Source organism: Centroberyx affinis, unplaced genomic scaffold (genome assembly GCF_046629955.1).
Source record: "Centroberyx affinis isolate AG114_WGS23_722 - 3 ecotype Tasmania unplaced genomic scaffold, CSIRO-AGI_Caff_v1 ptg004231l_1, whole genome shotgun sequence".
NCBI classification, from domain to species: Eukaryota; Metazoa; Chordata; class Actinopteri; order Beryciformes; family Berycidae; genus Centroberyx; species Centroberyx affinis.
The window spans coordinates 63,308-83,904 of record NW_027281972.1 but is presented as its reverse complement, the minus strand read 5'-3'; the positions used below and the strand labels follow the sequence as shown (position 1 = coordinate 83,904).

Sequence of the window (20,597 nt, the reverse complement as noted above, 5' to 3'; positions counted from 1 at the left end):
TAGTTTTTGTTGACTCTTTTGCAAGACCTCATAATAGTTGCTGCTATCAAGGGCGTGCGCGCCCCTGTCAAGTCGTGAACGCGAGCCCGTGCGCACGCCCGACTGAAGGCGAATGCGGTACGAAAAACAAGCAAGGATTGCTAGAGAGACAAGACGGGCATACTTTACCTCCACATCACAAGATCATATTTTGGAGCGAAAATTTCACGCCCTGTCGGGTCGTGTTACTGTTGCAGACGGCTGAGGATATTCACGGGGTGAACAATAGGGTGAGTTTAACTAGTTTTCAATTAAGAAGCTGGCCAGTATCGAAGTAATCAGGCGTTAGGTGGGGGAAAATGACGATGTGGCTGTAATTTTTTGCACCTCCTTTTTATGTCTCAAAATGGCGGATAGGCCGCTTGGAGCAGCAGGTAGCTTGTCAGCAGAGTTTAACCTACTGTCCAAATGGGCAAACAAGTGCAGATACAAATATTTTAGTCGGCGAACGTTTCTATAAAAACTCAATGTAATTACACTTGGGTGCACGTAATGTTTCTGAATTCTGACTAAAGTGAACAGATGTCGTACTAACTTTCCGACTGCATCGCCGGGAAGCTAAGTTAGCTAGCAGCTGACGTTAACTTTAGCTAACAGTAGCTAGGCAGAGCTAGCCGCCGTTAGCTGACAAGCTTACCGGCTGATACGTCGTCTACTCAACCAAACATGTTAGCAACCATGGATAGGAAAAACGTGTAAATTGCACTTTACATTTGGTGATCATCCCAAGTTAGCAATCAGTGTGATTTTACATGGCTTGAAGCAACGTTAGCTAACTGTTAGTTTGGGGTTTGTGCTTGTCAACCTTGCATAAACCTCGCCAACAGAATCAAATGTAGGTCACGACGTACTCCTGCCATTTACCCCATACCACTTCCAACATATTGGTAAATTCATTTCACCACTATGGCCGTGGGGGTATTTTATATCTCGGCGCAATCCCTACAGCCCCACATCATTGTGCACACAGTTGGCGTTTTTAAAAGGGCGTACACGTAAGCTAATATTGGCGTCACCTGATTTGTGTGATATGTTAGTTATGCTAATAGCCCTGCCATTGGGTTTCGATCAGCCGTGTTGCAATTTTCAATATGTCATGTTTGTCATGTCGGTACATTCCCGACTCTATCTCTCCGCTGCTGTTTGTCCGTATCATCACTGGTGTTGATGCTCAGTGAAGCCTTGGCTAGCCTCCTGCCATGCTCAGCTGAGGCATTCACATCATGACTGCAAGTTGGTCTTGTTCATGCGGTTTGTTGGTACAGCATTAGAAAATCAGGGTGGAGCACATCGGAGCAGATGAGTTTATATGAATTGCAACTACCACGCACTCGTTGCTGCTGTGTTTTCCGTCTTACCCCTTTTCTATCGTCATGTCTATTTAGGATTCAGTGATTCGGGTCAGGCATTTTTGCACTAAGGGTTTAAATTGGGACGAATTAAATTTTTCTCTGTAGTGCATATCGCAGGACGGACCTTTTGAGCTTGCAAGGCTGTTGGTTGAAAAAGACAGATCATTCTCTTTATCAGTTTTGAGTACCGTAGCCAGCGATTTTGGATATTATTAAAAGCCAGGATCTTTGCCTGATGTGCTCGTACCATGGCCAGAGGAGTTCCCGGCCACGCCTGTGAGGATTGCGTTGCAGCTGATGCAGCTAGAGTTCTGGGATATTGATGAAATGATTAATCTTTTGAAAACAGTCAAGCAGTGATAAAAAGCCTAGTCTTTGACTGCACGCTCTGTTCCCAGGTAAGAGTGTGTGTGTGTGTTTTCGATTTTAAGTGTAACAGACTCAAATGCAACCATTTTAAGAGGAATATGATGCCTAATGCAAGATTTATATAGAATTTGACAGCTATAGTCCCAATAATTATTGAAACTTTTATGAATATAGCAATTATGTTAACATAATTCCCCCAAACGAATTATTGAATTGGTTCTACTCAAGTGACAATAATGCACGTGCTTATTTCTTTGGATTACAGAAATTGAATTTGTTGCAATCTATGGTTAGTCTAAATGCAGTGACCCATAGGTTTCCTCTTAGTTTAGGATGGTTTATTAAATGCTCCAGTCTATTGGATCAATCTTGGTATATGTCTTTGTCAAACCCACAGCTTGTTAGCCAGGTGATTTTATTAACTAGTGGCAATTCATCCTCACAGACAGGCTGTTGTTCTTCAAAGGGAGCTGGTCTCTGACAGAATAATCCTTATTTCGGGCATGGGCCCTTTTAAATAAACAAATTTCCACATAGTTTCTTAGGGTGCTGTTTGTATTTCTGTGTGAATGCCTTGTTTTTGTTCTAAATGAAAAAGGCTGTAATATGATTTTATTATGTAACCAAGATCTGCAGCAGCATTTAATAGAATTTGGAGGGGTTCATACCATGTCAGAAAAGCAGACAATGTCAGCATCACAGACTGGCTAGGATGTTGAAATGCTCCAAAGTTCAAAAAATGGTGCATAGTACATGAGACACATGTATATTGTGTGTTGCCTGGGCCTGGATCAGACCCAGTTTTCTGTGTTCACAATTTTGAAAAGAAGTTGATATGAGAGCAGTAGATCTCAGGTTTTCTATGAGATATAGACATGCCATGTTTCTTGAACAGTGGTCATACTTGAATCCATTCTTAGTCAGTCCCAAGATATATCAGATTAGAGTATTATTTTAAATTGACAATAATCTTTCTGGTTGATTTGAATAAGTGTATTCCTGCAGCCCAAGATCTTTATTCAGTACAGTCAGCAATACACACCAGTACAAACTGGCCAATTATATGTCACTGCAATAGAATACTGTGGCCATTACCAGTGCTGCACTTATGCACTTGTTGCCAATGAGAACAATTCAACAGCAAAACACTACAGTGATAGAAATAGAGTAACAAAGCGTGCAATGTTTCTTCCATAATGGTAGATGGGGGTAATGGTTTGGGTTCCATCTTCTGGTTCCAGTTTTGTTGCTAGTGCAGGCCGCAGCACAGCCACTATTCTTATTTGGATAATTGAATCACAGTTAAGTGCTAATTATAAATGTGATGGGCATGTTAATTATGTTGTGGCGGCCCATCACTGCTGAATAAATATAGGAGAAACAGAGATTGTTGTTTTTTTATTTATATATTCATTAATTAATTTAAGAGGTGAAGTCAAAATATACATGAATTAAATCCCCATTTACAAACTAGCCTAACAGCAGCTGCCACAGATTTTGGGACAGACTAAGCTCAGCATCTCTGCACAATGCAAGGTTTCTGAGAGTCGCCATTAATGGCTCATCATAATGACAGAATAGAAGCATAATCGTTTTTAATAGGCACATCCTTCTCCATTTAATAGGCTATCAGCCAATGGCTTATCCTTTTCCTCAAATTTTCTCAAACTGGGAAAGTGATCTTAAGCTTGGTTGCTGACCTCTGCTTTAAATTATGCTCTAAATGGTGAAACATGGCTGACACTGGTAGAATAGCCTAATCTTAACAAACGTCTGGATCTTCATAATGAATTGTGAGCCACAGTACTTTCAAGACGGGGTGTGAGTTTTTCTGGAGATGTGTTTTTTAACCATGCTGATTATTGGCTTTGGATGTATAATCAGAGTATATATTCACAATGTAAGACAAATATAATATTAAACACTGGCAGCATTGTTGAAACTATAGCTCCAAAGGAGCGAGCTGTTTTGCTCTTTCTTACTTTGGCTGAAAATACAATGGTGAGAGTGAGAGGCTGTTTCTCACTGTCAGTGTGGCGGGCAGGAGAGCAGATGCCGATGTTATTCCTCCTTCCCTGAGTTGACAGTAGAGCAGAAGCTGACCTTCCAGACACCCTGCCTACCAGCTAGCTGACTGGTCATTAATGACCTGCTGCCAGCAGCGACCACTCCCTCCCTGCCCTCCAGCTCTGGTCAGTACCGGTCAGCCTACAAAAGACTGCTTAGACGCACTGTTTAATTAAAAGATGCTGTTGAATTCAATTTTAGCAGCCAATTATATTATTTGCCAAAGTAGTTTGTAGAATAGAAAAGCTGGATTTGAGACAACTTTGCTGTCTGCCAAAGTGTCAAGAAGAACTGACAGATTTAGCAGCCACATTTAATCGTGGTTTATGGCTAATATTAATTTCAGTCTCAGACTGTAGTATGTTAATGTGAATTGAGCCAATAATTTGTTGGCAAGATGTGAATGCCTTGGAGAGATTCAAAGATGCCAGAGTTGAACAAGGATTTTTTTTCCCGTTTGCTCGGCTGCCAATTTGAATTTTGCTTATATGGTTAATTGTATACATGGATGGATGAATGAAGTAGGCTAAATAGCCTCAATTGTGTTCACTTGTGTCTACGGTTGTTATGGGGCGGGCATGTCATTGATATGTTGCTCCTGTGTGCCTCCTCCCTCTTTAGACTCACCCCTCTCCGTGTTGCTGTATTGCTTAGTGGATGTGGGCTCTGATCTGCTAATCAGGCCTCTTCCATCAGGGGGCTCTTGACAGTGAAGATGATGGCCCTGCAATGTAATTGGCCACATACCCTTACCAGTTAGAGAGATGGGTATTTTTTTCCATCTGGCAAAATAGGCTGCTTGAATATAAATGGTGGAACAGCCAAGACGATGAAACTTTGAGTTTTGGCTTCACACACATCCTAACATGTGGGCGTGGAGTACGCATGATGCTGCTGTTTTGCCGTGTGCTAACTAGTCTCTCTTGTTATTGGCTGCTGAAGAAAGACAGTATGTGAATAGCTGTGTAATTTAATGTTAGTTAATTATTATTACCAAGCCAGATAACCTGACAAAGGTACCTTGCAGTTCTTGATGGCTGCACATTGCAGGCTGGGCCAGATGTTCAAGTCAGGTTCATCATCAATTAGTGACAAAGCTCTTCAAATGATTTCTGCCAGAATGCTCTACCAAGAAGGAGCATACAGAAGCAGGACGTGATTTACAGAATAACCAGCCTCGCAGTCCAATCTATACAGGAAGTTAGTCATGCAGAGTTTAAGATGGGGCTCCATGTCCTTCCTGTTGAGACTCCTTCAATTGTCAACTATGTTTTCTGAAGCTATCAAAGAATGTAGGCGATTTCTGATGAAGGTTGGTCCATTTTAGAAAAGCAGAGCTGGTTCATTCAGAACAACTATCACTCTGCCCTTCCTAAAGCCCCATGGTCTCTCTTGGTAGGAAATCAAGCTCTTTTGAGACAGCTGTGTATGTATCCACTTTGATTCAGTTCATGAGTATAGGCTACTGACCTACTGCTCCAACTCCGTTTTGGTTATCTGGGATAGACCTTTTTGGTTAAAAACAAATAAGATTTCACTTCATGATAGTGAGATAATTCTAAAATCTTCAGCACAGGCTAATGGCAAATCAACTTCTAGGTTAGAAAGGGTATGAACTGCCTAATCTTGCCTAGTTATTAATTAGGCTACCTGTTATAGTACATTATCCATGTTTATCCAATTGATACAGTTCATCCAATTGACTGTGACACATTCTAGGTATATTAATAGGCGACAAATTACTGTGTGAAGCCGTCTCCAGGCGAAAATATTGGTGCCACCAAATGATTTAATAGTGTTAGTGACAACAGTGCTACCAGTCGTAAAAGTTAGTAGGAACCCAAGTTATGTCAATTCTACCACCCATATGCATATGTTTTGGTGTGTGTGTGTGTGTATAGGCTTCTCAGCTTGCTCTCTCTGAACTCCAGGCCTGTTTTAAACAAGGGAACATACCAATGGACTTGAATTGTCATTTCCTTTCCTTGGTTCAAAATGGTATTCCAGTCAGTGTTTGAACAGAAGACTGTTGTCTGCCCATTGTATTGAGCTGGAGTGTTGTGTGCTTTTGTGTTGAGCTGGAGTCTAGCTTGTTCTGCTTATAGAGAGAACTTTCATGTCACCACACATTATAACCAGTGAAATGCATGTACAACTCAGTGATACAAGGCGTATGTAAGCTGACTCTGCTGTTATTTTCGTGTAATTTAGCAATTTTCTGCCTTCCATATGGTTGTTGAGCCTGTCAGTGTTGTTCCATATTTGTTGGAGCCAGTCAGGGACTACTAATGTCATTTTGCTGGGAGTCAAGCAACTAGAGGTTACGTCAGCAGCAGAAAATGAAGGCACTCCAGATTCCAGGCTGCTTGAGCTGCTCCTGATAGGGGTCGATGACATCATGATGCCAGCAGCAAAGTCCAAGCTGTCATGATCAGAAGTGACAGTGAGGTGATGCTGAGTGACCCTTGTGGTAATGTCAAAAGTGTGATATTGTTAAGTTTTGCTGTCATAGTATGCTTTGTGTTCAGCTGGTGTGTCCTGGACACATTGCACAGACTAACCTAACTGTGGTGCTTTGCTCTGTTATTCTTGCATAGCATTCCACAGGAGGGCTTTGCTATTTCTTTTTTCACAGACCTGGAACACTGAGAAATGCTGTGCTGTTTATCAAAACACATTCTGTACATGCCCTGTCTGTCATATTTGCCTGTTGAGTCACACTACTGCTGCATACTCTGATATCTTACATTTTGACCAGATGCTTGATTAAAGTTGGCTGTTTTTGATCCCCTAAAGGTATATGCTTGAATAATGTAAAATGTAACTTGACTGTAAATCAAGTCTTTGATAGTTCATCTCTAATTATCTGAGTAGTTGAGAGCTTTCCTTGTACTTTTTAAAAACATTTTCTGATACATGACGTAACCCAGATGTTTTCTAACAGGGTTTTCTTGTTTAGTTACATGGTTTCAGTTGAGTGTTTTGACCCAAATCTCATGTGAGTTGGTCCATATTTGAAATATTTAGGTCTAGTCCTTCAGCGTTATGCTTGACTACATTAAAAACAGAGGATATGTACACACACAGACACTCGCACTGGGCTGTTAAAATTCTTGACTTGGCCCTCGGCTGTTGCATTGTTAAACTGACAGAAAGAGGCAGAGGACATTTTCTGTTATTCAGTGAAAATGGTGTCGTAATGAGAAATAATTAATAACACTGCGGCACCCTTCAGGAAATTCCATGACAAATCTCAAAGCAGTCAGTGCCATTTCTGTAATGGACTCTTTGTTGTACAGTTCCTGCTGGTACACAAAGACAAGAGAATCAATGGGAGGAAGATGCATACCATTATTAACCGTCAATGGGCAGATTTATGGATGCACTAGGGCTGCAGCCCAGTCCCCCTTCATTCAAGGCAGGACCACATTTTGTGCTGAGCCAATTACCCTGATTATGTGATTGTGCAGACATTGTGCCCAATACTGAAGCCACAAATGAGATTTACAGTGAGGGGTGTCTAACACATTAGTGGATACACACAGTGATGACAGCTGCCAACAGTACAGAGGGAAATATAAAAATACGGAAGATGATCTCATTACACACATGGTCCAGGTTGAGAAATATATGGGAGTAGAATAGATGGCATATGCCTATTCATGGATACTTTATATGGGGAATTTGGGTAAAAGCCATTTTTACTGCATTAGTTGATTTAGTCCCATTGCTTTATTCTGTAATTATGCTGTTGCGACCCTGAACCACAGCAGAATCGTTGGGCGATGGCCTGAGACCCCTGGCCTGGCACTCCGTAATCCGGGCATGGTCAGAGGTACACAGAGCTTTGAACTGCTGTCAGATGGTGACATCAGGGTCCAGAGGTTAGCTCGTGCCTAAGGCAGCTTACTTTCTGTTAAGCAGTTCTGCTGCTATGTCAAAGTGTCACATATGCAAATAAATAAGCAAACACCACTATCTGTGTTACTGTTATGATAGAGTAGATAGAATAGAATGCACTCCGTCAGCCAGCTAGGGCTAGGTCTACCTTTCATCTGTACATGTTTTGAATATACACTAGGTCCCTAAGCTGCTTTTAGTGGGTGCTCCATTTCTGTTTCTTTTGTGCAAACAGCAGCAGAAGTGAAAAGGTGGAATTTACCTTAGTGCAAATGTCACACCTATGTGTTGTCTACCTGTACTTACTGACATGAGGAATGGATTGAATGTTTCTTCATTGCAGATTCCTGGGGTGTTTCTAGTCTTCTGGCCTGCTCTAGACTCATAGCTGTGTTCATAACTGACCCTTCCCATACAGCAGCTCTCATGCTGAACCTGTTTCCTCTACATGTTTCTGAATCTCTGTGCCTTGTTGTTGTTGTTTTTTCTGTTTGTTGCAGGTCTCCAGGAGGGGGTAAATTGGCTTTGTTTGTAGTTTACTGGTCTGGCAGAGATTTAGTCGGCCTGGTCCCAGTAGACTAAGAGGCTTACTGTGGCTCACCCTCAATATTGTAGTGAGTAACTTGTCTAGTAAGGTGCTTTTCAGGAATACCTTCATTGTTCATCATTTAAATACTCCACTCCTGACCTTGAGTTAATATTCACACTGTAATACAGCTTTTGTTGACATAAAACGACCAAAGTGATTGCGTTGCGCCATCACCGTGGCCAGTCAACTGTTGAGGAGCTCTTGTAATCAAATGATGGAGGTGGGGAATTTGACAAGAGAGCAGCCGTTACTCTAGCCCCGCTCTGCTGTCTCCTGTTTTTCTTTTCTGTTGGCAAGGTGGGAAGTGAAATAGGCTGCTCGGAGAATGTGGGTCAGCTCTTGTGTCTGCATGGAGAATGGAATTTGCTGTAGGAGCAAGGGCTCCCAGACTAGACTGGTGACATGATCTGACATTGGCTGGATGTCAAAGTGTTGTCAAAGGCCTAATAGCAGAGTCACAGTCTCTCACTTGTAGAGAACCCTGTCACATTGTTCTTTGATTGTTCTCTCATTTGTTTTCTATTGCTGTTATTCTCAAGGAAAGAGCTGCCAGGGTGTCTGTCTCATGAACTGGTGCAGACGTTGATGCAGTACTCCAATGGCCTATGAGCATTCTCATCCCCTCCCCACTCCCTACTCCCATGTTATCTGTCATGCATACCTAATGCTGACTTTCCTTCTCTCTCCTCTCCAGATGCAGTGAAGACTTAGCTGGTGACTGGTCTGCAGGCTCTCCACTTTACTTGTCCCTGGAGCCAGCCAGTTGGGGGGCAGATTCCTGCGTTCCCCTCTTAAGTCTAAGTCTTTGTCTGGACCGAACCAACCGCCCGCCATAGGAGTACACAGCGCATCCTCGCCCGTGTTGCCCGGAACAGCACAGCTCATCTCCTGACTGAGGAGAGCGCAGTAGCTGCACACGATTCACCTTCTACCACCTGACCCCCCGGTCCCGCCCACACCGCCCGTCACCATGGTGCTGTCACAACGGCAACGAGATGAACTGTAAGTTGTCACCACCATGTCACAATATTAGAGCTGGGCTTGAGGTATCAAGATGTCAGAGATCCAAAATGTTGGATTTTTACACTGTGGTTACACTTAGGCAAAGGCATGTTCAAAATATCTGTTACTGTTGCATCATTGTAATAAGGCTGCATTGTTTTTTATAATGTTTTATTTAAACAGGGAAGGGTTTTGCAAAATATGCATGCTTTTTTTCCAGTATGTACCAGCTTCACATTCACACACTTACACACATTCACACACACATTCACACCTGTACAGCTGCCCTGTACAACCACATTCTTCTGTTGTCATTGTGCAGCTCCACAGGAATGAGAGATCTATTACTTTTGTGTTGATAGTGCATGTTCCACCTAAACCAGACATTGTTTTACCTTATTTTATGCTAGCTTTCTGTAATGTTAACATTTTCGGCTAGGTGTTTGCTAATATACACAATTTATTCTACTAGTTAAGCCATTTCTCTCTCAGGTGCTCTTTTTGTCATTTGTTTTGCTTCGGCTTATTCTTGTCAGCTTCTGCTTGCTGAAATGTTGAGCTCACCCACTGCGTCAGCCCATGTTATTCTGACTCATACCTCTAATCAAATATGAGGGCCAAATGAGCTGAGCTGCTGTCGTGTTGATCTGAACCAGATGTTCCTTAAAGCTGCCCAGTGACACAAGTACCAATGACAGTATCAAAGAGCTTGCTGAATGTCTTTATTCCATGAGCCAGGCTGTTCCCATGAGCTCCATTTCTATACCTGTGCCCAAGCAAAAGGATGAGTGTTTGAATACTGGAATTGCTCCACCCACAAACCGTCAATACCCTGTTAACCATTTCAAAGGCCTAGAAAGCATGATTGTTACGATTGTCCTCCTTTGACTGGGTTCCAATTAAAGAAACTGTTTGCTCGCAGCCAAGGATGTGCATTGATTACTGGAATCAGTTTAAATGGGGAAATTTTGTATATATATTTTTTTCTCCTCAGTGCCCCTCAGGACGAATCAATAAATGGGCGAGGGTTCTAAGCTCCCCTGAGGTCTCCAGCCCAAATGTATTGATCCTCCACCTACATGCCCCTGAAAATGTTTATTATTCAGAAATTGTCCTTTGTGACCTTAGGAAAGGGAAGCTTTCATAATGGCAACTGCAATCCCCAAAATACATATATGGGAACAAAAAAGATGCATTGCTTGTCCCTGAACCAAGAGGGATCCAGAGTGTTATTTATACCAAGCTTCAAGGACTGGCTTTATGCACACTGTCAGTACACAATACAATTCCACAGGGAAACCGCGTGTCCAGGATGTCTGAAATATGCCTACAAATCTTCTGGCAGAGGCACCGAAGTGTGGCATACAGACAAAGAAATATCCGCACATGTGCTGTGCAGCATGTATTGAGCAAGGGGAAAAGGGAGAGAGCGAGATAACAGGGTGAACTGTAACTTGGCCCTGCTGAGTCTGTGAACTTGGTAATTAACCCCTGAGGTGGGGGATAAAAAGGTTAAGGCAACTCCGTGTCAGATACATGGGGACGAGGAGGAGGTGGGATGATCTTGCTCAGCTCCAGCCCTATAGTAATCCCCTGCACCCAAGCAGTAAGAGCGTAAACATGTTTGAAGCCACATATTTAAACAACACTCTGTTAAAAGAAATTTGTCATTGATTTACATCAACAGCATAGTGCTGAAATCATAATATTATGTATATAGATCAAGATTAGTTTGCTTCTGAGATGAGCTGACCCCATAGATTGTGATTTCTGTCCCCTTCTTCCACTGTCACTCAGAAATGGGTCAGCTTTCACATGACAAGGCACTTATCATTCTTGACAATGTTTCTCTCTGTGTTTTTAGATTAGCCCTGTGGGTTGGGCCTGTTGGTATGGAGAGGCCTATTGGAATGCTAATCTTCCACGCTCTCCCCCTTTCAGAACAAGCAGTCCCCCCCCCCCCCCCCCCCTTCTTTCTCCTCGTTGCACAAGCTTCTGGCCCCATTGCTTACAGGAAACCAGTATGGGACCATTGCACCACTTGAGCCATGTTCAGGCATCTGTTGCATTCCAGCCATCAGAGATGTCTGTTGGCTCAGTTGGCGCTCTCCTCGAGTCCCTTGACAATAACGTGGGACCAAGATGTCATTTCCCGACCAGCAGTCTCCCTTTGGGGGAAGCCTGGTTGGAAACCCAGCAGCCATTTTGAATCGGGCAATATATCAGAGCGGGGAAATGGGAACAGTGACCGGCTGACTGTCTGGCTGTTCACGGTCATTTTTCTTTGTGCCCCCTCCTTTCTTTGTCACTGGCTTGTTTACCATCAGGCAAACAAATGGATCTTGTTCCCGCTCCATTCAGGCCTCCTCTTCCCCCTCTCTGTTTTTAAGTTCCAACTGTCAGATGCAGGCAAATGACTCTGCAGGGAATCTGTCAAACCTCCAGTAACTTTACTGTGCTATCAGAGAGAATGTTTTTTGGCATGAAGGTTTTTTTGGCCAGTTGATATGACATCTAAATGGTAAAACAGATCTACTAGGGAAGGCAATTTATCTTCCCTTGTTGTACTTTATAGTAGACGTTGACATGCACTTTGGCAACGGCCAAGAAGTTGACAAGTTTCTATTGGACCCTTGTCGAACTCCATATTCCAAAAAGAGTAGTTTTCTTTGTCTCTCAAACTGGTGCTGTTTTGTCAGCACCACAGTCAGATGCTGTGATTGCGCAGCATCTTCACAACAACTCTATTTTTATGAGCATAACCAATGAAAGGCACATTTGTGTTTCTTTCCAGGGTCAGAGGATTCGTCCCCCCAGGCTCATAGTAAAAATAGATAGAGAACACAAACTGGCCTCTCCCCTGAAAGACCCGGAGGCACCCATGTGCAGATGTGCTTTTGCTATAGCCGTGGCCGTTTCATGGCTTTACAAAGAAATTCCCCTCAGCCTTCTCCATGTCTTTAGCTGAAAGATGGTTCATGTGACTTTCTCCTTTTTCCATAGTCCTCTGGCTGTGAATGTGATGACATAACAGAATGAATGTTAAACCCTCTGCCACTGAAAGGACATTGAGGTGACTGAAGCAGTGGTACAAGGAAGCACTAAGGACAGACTGGAGTGTAGAAGGCACCCATTCAAACCGATGGGATCAGACGTTGGCAGTGGCAAAGGAGATCTATTTAATTCAGTGGCCTTTTGCCTTTGAATTGTTGCATAACTCCTCCATTGATATTGATTGCACGTCTTTTATAATTAGCTAGCCCATAGTTTGCACATCTCACCCTTTGAAGCTGTGATTATGTTGTCAGTTTCAAGTTCAATACTTTATTGCCATGTCACGTTGATAGGAATTTGTGGTGCAGCTCAGGTTAAAAACAAATACAGGACGACACAAGACATAAATCAACATATCAACCCAGCCAAAGTACCACACAAATGGTAAAAAAAAAGTAGGATCATTCATAAAATAAGAATAATAAAAATACAATAAAAGTGACAGTACAGGATAATTATAAAAACAGTTCAAATTCAGTTTGAAGTGTCTCCAGCGTCGGCCTAGGCTTATTCCTTTTTAGATTCAAGGGCTGTTCATATTGTAGTGTCTGTATTAATGCTGTGCTAGTTGGGTCAAGAGATGCAGTATGTGCAATGCTGTGCTAGCCATGTGTCTAGTCTAGCCCCACTGTTCTTGGTTCTTGGGTGTGACAGGTGGCTCCTGAGGGGGATTGCGTACACACATTTGTTGCTTGAACACACGCACACGCACACACTCTCCTCCCCATGGCGTGTTCCTGAGCCTCGCTCTTGGTGCTCAGTGTATTGAGCGTGGCTGGGCGCATCAGCAGGGGGTCTATCAGCAGTATGGATCTGATCTCGCCTTCTGACTGACAGACAGATGGATGGGCATGGTAACAGTCTTTCTGTTCTGGGCCCATTATCCCATATCAACCGTTCCCAGTCCTCACATAAAAATAACTTGTTTTTAGGAAGAGGAACAGTCCGGCTGATGTAAAGGCCTGGAATTGGATATGAACATTAGTCTGTGTGAAGGGTTTGCCAATGTTGGCTGGCTGGAGTGCTTCTGAAATTGTGCTTTGTTCATCTTAGTTGATTGTTTTTCAACTTCTGTATCTGTGTGCTTTTGTGTTGGCTATTTCATTTTTTTTTTTTTTTATTTTATTTTAGATATTATTGGACACACAACATCCGTTAATCATTTTTGTGTTGTCCTGATTCATCCCTGCCATGTAGAACAGACCTTTCTCTACCTGTTTGAGTCAACTGTGTGTTTTGATCACACTGAACATTTATATCAAGGAAGCATAGCATCTTGGTAGCATAACATGAATTCCTCTGCACATATTTACTATAGAACCCTGTTCGTGTTGTAACATAATGAAGTCCTCAAGAAACGGCTTAGCTTTTCTTTTCAGATGCATCACACAAGGCTATGTTCAGACAGACTAATTCAACTGAAGTAGGCATTTTGCTGTACTACTTGCTTTGATCTTTCTAGTTGCTTTGTACGTGTGTGGTGGGAAGCCTTGTCTCCTAACTGTGCTCTATCTGTTAGCTTGTTTTTCTGAGCTTGAGTGATGCAAAGCCTGATGGGATTTAACAATGTACTCTTGACTCCACAAAGGTATGGCTTCAACTCGGTCCCCCAAATCCCATCATGACTGTGTGATAGAGAACGTGTGCTTGTGGGGTTTTGTATTAATATGTGGTCCACGCCCCTGTTTATAAAAGTGTTTGTATGCTTCGCGTGATTTGTGTGTAGACCTGACAGCTGGCTTTTCAGTCCCATGCAGCTTTCTATTTAACACACACACACACACACACACACACACACACACACACACACACACACACACACAGTCTCCATGATGAAGGATAGTCATGATTTTATTATGTCTGGATGGAGTAGAAAGACGGCCACGGACTGGAGCAGTCCTCTCCTGTGGAGTCCAGTGGACCTCAAAGAGAGGGAACTTGCCGTCTGAAGTTTTCTGCTGGCCTGAGGGTCGACCCCCACTGCAATGCTCTTAACTGATCCTAAAGCACCCAGCTTCGTTTCCGCTCAACCTACCTGTTTCACAGTGAAATTAGTGCCATTATGCTAATCGCCCTTCTAAGAGGCTTTTAAAGCAGCAAATCAAATGAAGGGCAGAAACTTATACGGGTGAATTCCTTTTTTTCTCCCTTCATCTTCTTTTCTCCATTTGAAATTATGTGGTGGATTAATTAGCTAGTTAGCCTGGGTGGTGAATGACTGCAGGTGGCATGCTTCATGTCTCAGTAACCAAGGCCACGGGCCCCTCTTCACCAGTCAGGTAGGAGAATTGGTGGATTGGTTACAGTTGTCATGGAGATCCAACTGTAACTGTGGGCAATTGAATAATCCTGTCATATGATTTTTCTGGAATGTTCCTGGTAACAAGTTCTCCCTGAGATGTTATCAGCTGTTCTGTCCACAGAGCTGTTAAGAATAGGCTTAGCTCTGGGTTTTATCAGACTTTATTCTTTAGTTTTCTTCCCTCCCCCAGTAGCTCTCTACTGGTCTACCACTGTTCTATAGCCATTTTCCACTTTCTTCCACTGAGTGTGTCTGTGTCCTCACTGCTTGGCAGACATTTTACCCATTTTACCACAGACAGCCAAGCCTCAGTCCAGCAAGGCAGCCATAGTCCCATACTTTAACATGAGAGTTAACATGGCCTTACACAAAGGCAATGGACATTGAATTAGCTGACCCTTGCTCTCTCCTCATATTCCTCATATTTCTGTAGCAATACTGCAACACATTCTTAGGTAGGTAGTGGCCTTGCTGTTTGAGTATGTGTACTTAGCAGAGAAAGTGGTTACATCACCACACTGCCCTACCTGTTTACACAGGTTATCATTCCACAGACCAGGCTTTGGAACAACTCCACTGTATCAACCTTTTATAAAAGTCATCAGGGCACATCAGAAAATATTCAGCCCCATTACTTGTGTATCACAGTGCATTGATATGTGTGTATATACACTGTGCATAGAAAACATAAACCAAAGACTAGGATGCACAGCAGCTCAGAAATAATCCATAGAAAGGTGAATTTTATATGTACCATGGGACCATTCAGAGTGCAAACTTAAGCTTCTTCCTATAAAACATTTATCAGCAGTGTTGAAAGATTGAACAGGCCTATACATTGTCTAGTCTAGAGCTGCTGTATTGTAAAGTGTGTGTCCAGATATATGGCACAGGGCAATGGCCTAGCCAGGCAAGCAAAACTCTCCTTCCTCTTCTAGACTGGATTTATTAGAGCAGTTAGGGGCTGTCAGTAGGCAACAGCTTGGGAGTGCTGCATACATTCTAAGGACCAGTGTTTTCTTAACATTTATGTAGCTTTTTTTTAAGGGGTAGCCCTATATGTCCTTGCTGAAATGCAGAATAATGTGTTAATTGACAAGGGAATATTGTTAGGTTAATTGGACACATCTGTGTGTGACCATTGTATAAGGTTCAGACCTGGTCAAAAATGGATTACAATATGCCACTGGTTTTGGCTGGGCCAGCAGGCGGTACAGCCACAGCTGGTGACAAGAACAAGACAGTCTGTCTCACAGGCGACCAAGATAACTATGTTTACCATTTTGAAATGCGCATGTGCCAGCCTGGCCTGTGATCCCTGTAAGCGTGGCTTGCAGGCATTGTGCTGTTTGTGTAGTTTTTACTACTAAATCGACATTGCCAAGAATGCTGCTGTTGTAAAAATGGTCAGTTTATCAGTGAAATATAGTAAATTTTTGTAATGTGTTATCCATCTTGGTTAGCAGTGTTTAAACGAATGGTTGTTTGCAGAGTTTGATAGATTTAGCTAGCATAGAGAAAGGTAGAGGTAGATTGGGGGCATTTATTAAATTTACGGTGGTATTCTGGTATTGTACAGCTGTGCCATTAGCCATGCTAAAAAAAACACCAAACATGGGTGAGTTGTGCTTGATTTGTTTTGCACACCTAAAACAGCTTTAATCTGGACACATCACTTGCAAGTTATAGTAGTTCAAACAGGGCACATGTTTTTATCATTTATTCAATATGTACAGTATATGTACTATAATAAGATGTTACCCAAGTCTGAGAAGGGGTGGAGGCTCTGTTGGTAGGTGTTGCTCAGTTCTGTAGCACACTGATGTGGAAGCGGATGTTCTCAGAGCGGGAATGGGAGGAAGTGATGTCACTGACAGACAGGCTGGCTGACGCTCCTCTCTTTCTTCTCAGAAGGATGAGGTCATGCATCTCTCCCCGTCTCTCCCCCTCTGTCTCTATGTATCACAGGCTCTTGTTTCCCTCCCACTCTGTTAAGGGTTTATCGTCCATGAGACAGCAGCATTGTATTGAGCGCTTCTTTGACAGCTGAAGGTCTGACTGACCACAGTACTGATTTTATCCCACGTGACTTTTATGGCCTGGCATAGGCTTGATCAAATGACATTCAATATCAGCGGTGTTTGGCTCAATAGGTGAAGCATCTGCCTCTCAAACTGACAATTGTGAGTTTAGCAAGATGTTGTCGATGTAGTTTTTCAGTAGATATTGGCTGATAATCATAGTTTTGTTGTCAGTCTTCACTGAGGTAGCCTTTTTTTTTACACACCAAGTGTAGTAAGTACAAGCTTTGATTGAGATGATCTATTGTTCCTTTTTTCTCTGTTATCCGTCCCCTCTGTCCACTTATTCAACCTGCCCTGCCCTCTTTCTCTGTATCTCCCTATGGCGTCATCTAGCTGTGGGCTGCCAGTAACCATGGAAACCAGCCAGTGTGCTCTCCTTCTGTCGACATTAGTCCACATCTCCCTCTTTTCCCTCCTTCCTTCTCCCTTCCTCCCTGTATTTTGGGGCTCTTGCTACATGGTGAAAACTGTATGTTGGTGTACGTATTATTTTTTTGTCTCTTTGCCCAAACCCCAGAAGTGGATTGGAAACTGGGTGATGTAGGGGCTTACTGGGTGGTGGGTGCTCTGTTTTGATCTCTGCATTCGGCACTGCCGCACCTTGACAGATGTCCACTCTGATTTTGTTGCCCACTGCTTGTCAGCTAAGCTTGGATTTATTTTAAAAGGGATGCACACAAAAATAGAAACTACTTTTTAGGTGTTGTTGATGAATATTATCCCCTATTTTGTTCACTTGCTTTGCTGTGTGGTGCTGCCATTTTGTGCTTGGTATTTGTGTGTGCTCTATTGTTTTTGTATCATGTAAAAGACACTTGGTTCGATTCACCATAACCACCTCATCCCCTGGAGTTGCATAAATATACCGCTCCACCACGCACAGCAATATAATTATGCTGATCTAACATGGAAAGTTGTGTATATACCTTGCAGCAAGGTGACTTTTGTGTGCTGTTGTGTGCTGCCTGTTACAACATTGCTGAATCCTTTTAGCTTTGATGTTGATACAAAGATAACTGAAGAAAAGACTTGTTTTCTCTCACTCTCTTTGTTGTCTCTGTCTTTCTGTCGGTCTCTTTCTTGCTTTCATGGGTATGGGCTGTTCTGGTGCTTACTGTAATATCTCTGTGCCCACAACACCCTTTGTTAGTTCTATTCATCAGCCATAATCTGAGAGGAAGCATTGTGTCAGGGCTTTTCTGTAAATGCACCTGTTTCTGATTGTGTTGTCAGATATCAGGCTAAAACAGGGGGTCAGATGTGATTTGCTTGATTTCCTGCCTTTTTTGTGCATGCGTAGGACATTAGATTTGTCTAATATGGAGATCAATTTATTATATCCCAGTAATTTCAGATCATGATCATTTTAGTAGCGAGAGTTTAGAGTTTGGTACACAGAACTGGTATCGGCAGTAACGTGGTATTATTGGGGTGTGGTCAGTCGTGGACAGAAGGGTGCTGCATCTTCTGAGTAAGACCGGAAATGGCCAGTGTGGCTTGGTGACGTCGTGCTGGGTGGAAGCACACCAGCACATATACCGTACAAACGCACCCACATTACATCAAAGCTTCCTGTCTGTCTCAACATCCCTCACCTACTTATACACATTCTCAAACATGCTCGCACCCCCAGCTCTCCCTCCCCCTAGTTTCTAAGACGTACGGCAGGCAGGCTGTCACAGGAGTAGATAACCTCCCGCTAACCTTGAGCTGTAATAAGGCCTGCTCCTGTTGTCAGGGGGATTCAGGTGGGAAGAGGGAGAAGGGGATTCAGCACTCCACACCACACCAAGAGGGCACGGGGGGCACGGGCTGGGCTGACAGATTGTGGCGTCTCCCCCCCTTTCCCCTCCCCTTCACATTGGCATCTCAAAGACTTGCCTGCCTGACAGCTTGGCTGACTTCTTTTGGCTTTAATGTTGGGGTTCACTGTGGCAGAGCATTCACAGGAGGACATGATTTGAGGAAATATTGTAATTCTATTAGAGGAAAATATCACTGACTTGTTGAATATCAGACATCCGTGAATACAGTCTCTTTGTGCTCTATAGGTCATTTTCTTATCACTTTCTTTGGTCAGTAGTCTTCTTCATGAGGCACCATCCAGCCAACATTCTGCCTCTTGGCCACGTCTCCCCTGTAAAAGAGAAACTTGTTCTCAGTGGTACTTCCTGGTAAAATAATGGTTAAATAAATAATTCACATTTCTGCTCCCTCATGAGAATATAATTGGACCGAGAATAAAAGCCTAAACTATTCAGACTGAGTGACTTGAACCTCCTAAATAACTCTTGGTAAATTTAACTGCTGCTGAGGCTGCAGTCGTAAACCAGATCTGTGTGTGTGTTGGGGTGTGTGTGTGTTGGTGTGTGTGTGTGTTGGTGTGTGTGTGTGTTGGGGTGTTTGTGTGTATTGGAAGTGTGTGGGTTAGTGTGGGTTTCCCGTGTGGCAGCCCAGGAGACAAAGACAGGAAGAGCGAGGGTAGCTTCTCTTCTCTTTTTCTTCTCTGCCTGTCTAGCCCATTGTCTATCCTATCTAGATATCTCCACAAATTTTAACTAGGACAATTAAAAGCTGCTGTGGTTCTCGTGCCACTATCCCTACCATCGACGTATCTCTGCTTTATGAAAACTCTGGTGTCTTTGAATAGCTACTGTATGTTCCTTGTGTTTGTCTGCTTGCTTATGTATTAGAAGGAGATGAATGGGAGGAAAATATCACTAGCCAGCAGCTTATTCAGTTCAATACAGAGGGATTATCCTACGTCTCCATGTCTCGTTGTGTGTGTCTCTGTGTGTATGTAGGTGTTGGTGGGCTGTACACTGACTCTCATTTTCCCCAGTATCTACACCATGGGGAGTCATCCCTTCCCATTATTTGCCCACAGCAGCAAGAGCTCATTATAGAGCGCAGACAGATGTGCTCTCGATCTGTGTCAAATGGGCAGAAATGTGGGTGTGTGAGTGAGAGCAGGAGAGTGTGAGCATAGTGTTTTAGTCAATGCTATGTGTGAGACTGACTTTATGCATGCCTAGCGTTTTTTATTATGTGGGTAGGAGCGCGATAACTTCATCCAAATGTGTGAAAAGCATGTAAAATTTAAGTCCCTTTGTCTGACATGCCTCTTGGACATGCTCAATTTTCTGTCTTTGTTTCACTCCATTTAGAACAACTCAGGCCCTTTCTCTTGGTACTTGGACGGCTATCTTGACTTCTAATCAGGAGAACTAATTGTCTGTCCTTTTTGTCTGTTTCAGAAATCGAGCGATAGCCGATTATCTACGTTCCAATGGATATGAAGAGGCATATTCCACTTTCAAGAAGGAGGCGGAATTAGATATGGTGAGTAGATTAATGATAGAAACATCCACGCCGGCACAGCCAATCAGACCAATTTATCCAAACAATATGCCTTGATTTCCACTTTATTACAGGTTTTAGTCGACATGTTCGCAAGTGTGACTCGAAGCACCTGCACCTAATTATGGTGGTCTATCTAATTATGGTGTCTGTGCTGCATAATGCTAATACTAAATGTTTTTGAGAAAAACTCTGAGATTTTTTTTTGTTCTTTGTGAATATTGTACAATATAAATTATGATGCATACAGTTTTTTGTACATCATTTCTTTTTATGCACTTTTTATGACAGGATGCATCAAAGGTTTTGGTGAAAATGAAATGCAGAGGATTTGTTGGGTTTGAATATAATAAAAGATTTTTTCTCACCTTAAATTTTCTGTACAACAGCAGAATACAGCTGCATTCTGTCTTGCATTTCATCTGGGCCATACTCTTTTTGTATCTTTCCTATCTTTCCTCTTTCCTTGTACCTTTCCT

At 42.8% G+C, this 20,597-nt stretch overlaps 1 protein-coding gene across 1 annotated transcript in view; it reads left to right on the top strand.

Annotated features, from left to right (window-relative positions):
- The first annotated feature begins 117 nt into the window (after positions 1 to 117).
- LOC139664335 (lissencephaly-1 homolog A) overlaps positions 118 to 20,597 on the top strand; it is a 38,295-nt gene continuing 17,815 nt past the window's right edge. Inside the window, exons 1-3 of the mRNA XM_071543125.1 lie at positions 118 to 269; positions 9,011 to 9,318; positions 20,016 to 20,100. Coding sequence (XP_071399226.1) covers positions 9,287 to 9,318; positions 20,016 to 20,100 — 117 coding nt within the window. The 5' untranslated portion in view covers positions 118 to 269; positions 9,011 to 9,286. The remainder of the gene's footprint in view (positions 270 to 9,010; positions 9,319 to 20,015; positions 20,101 to 20,597) is intronic.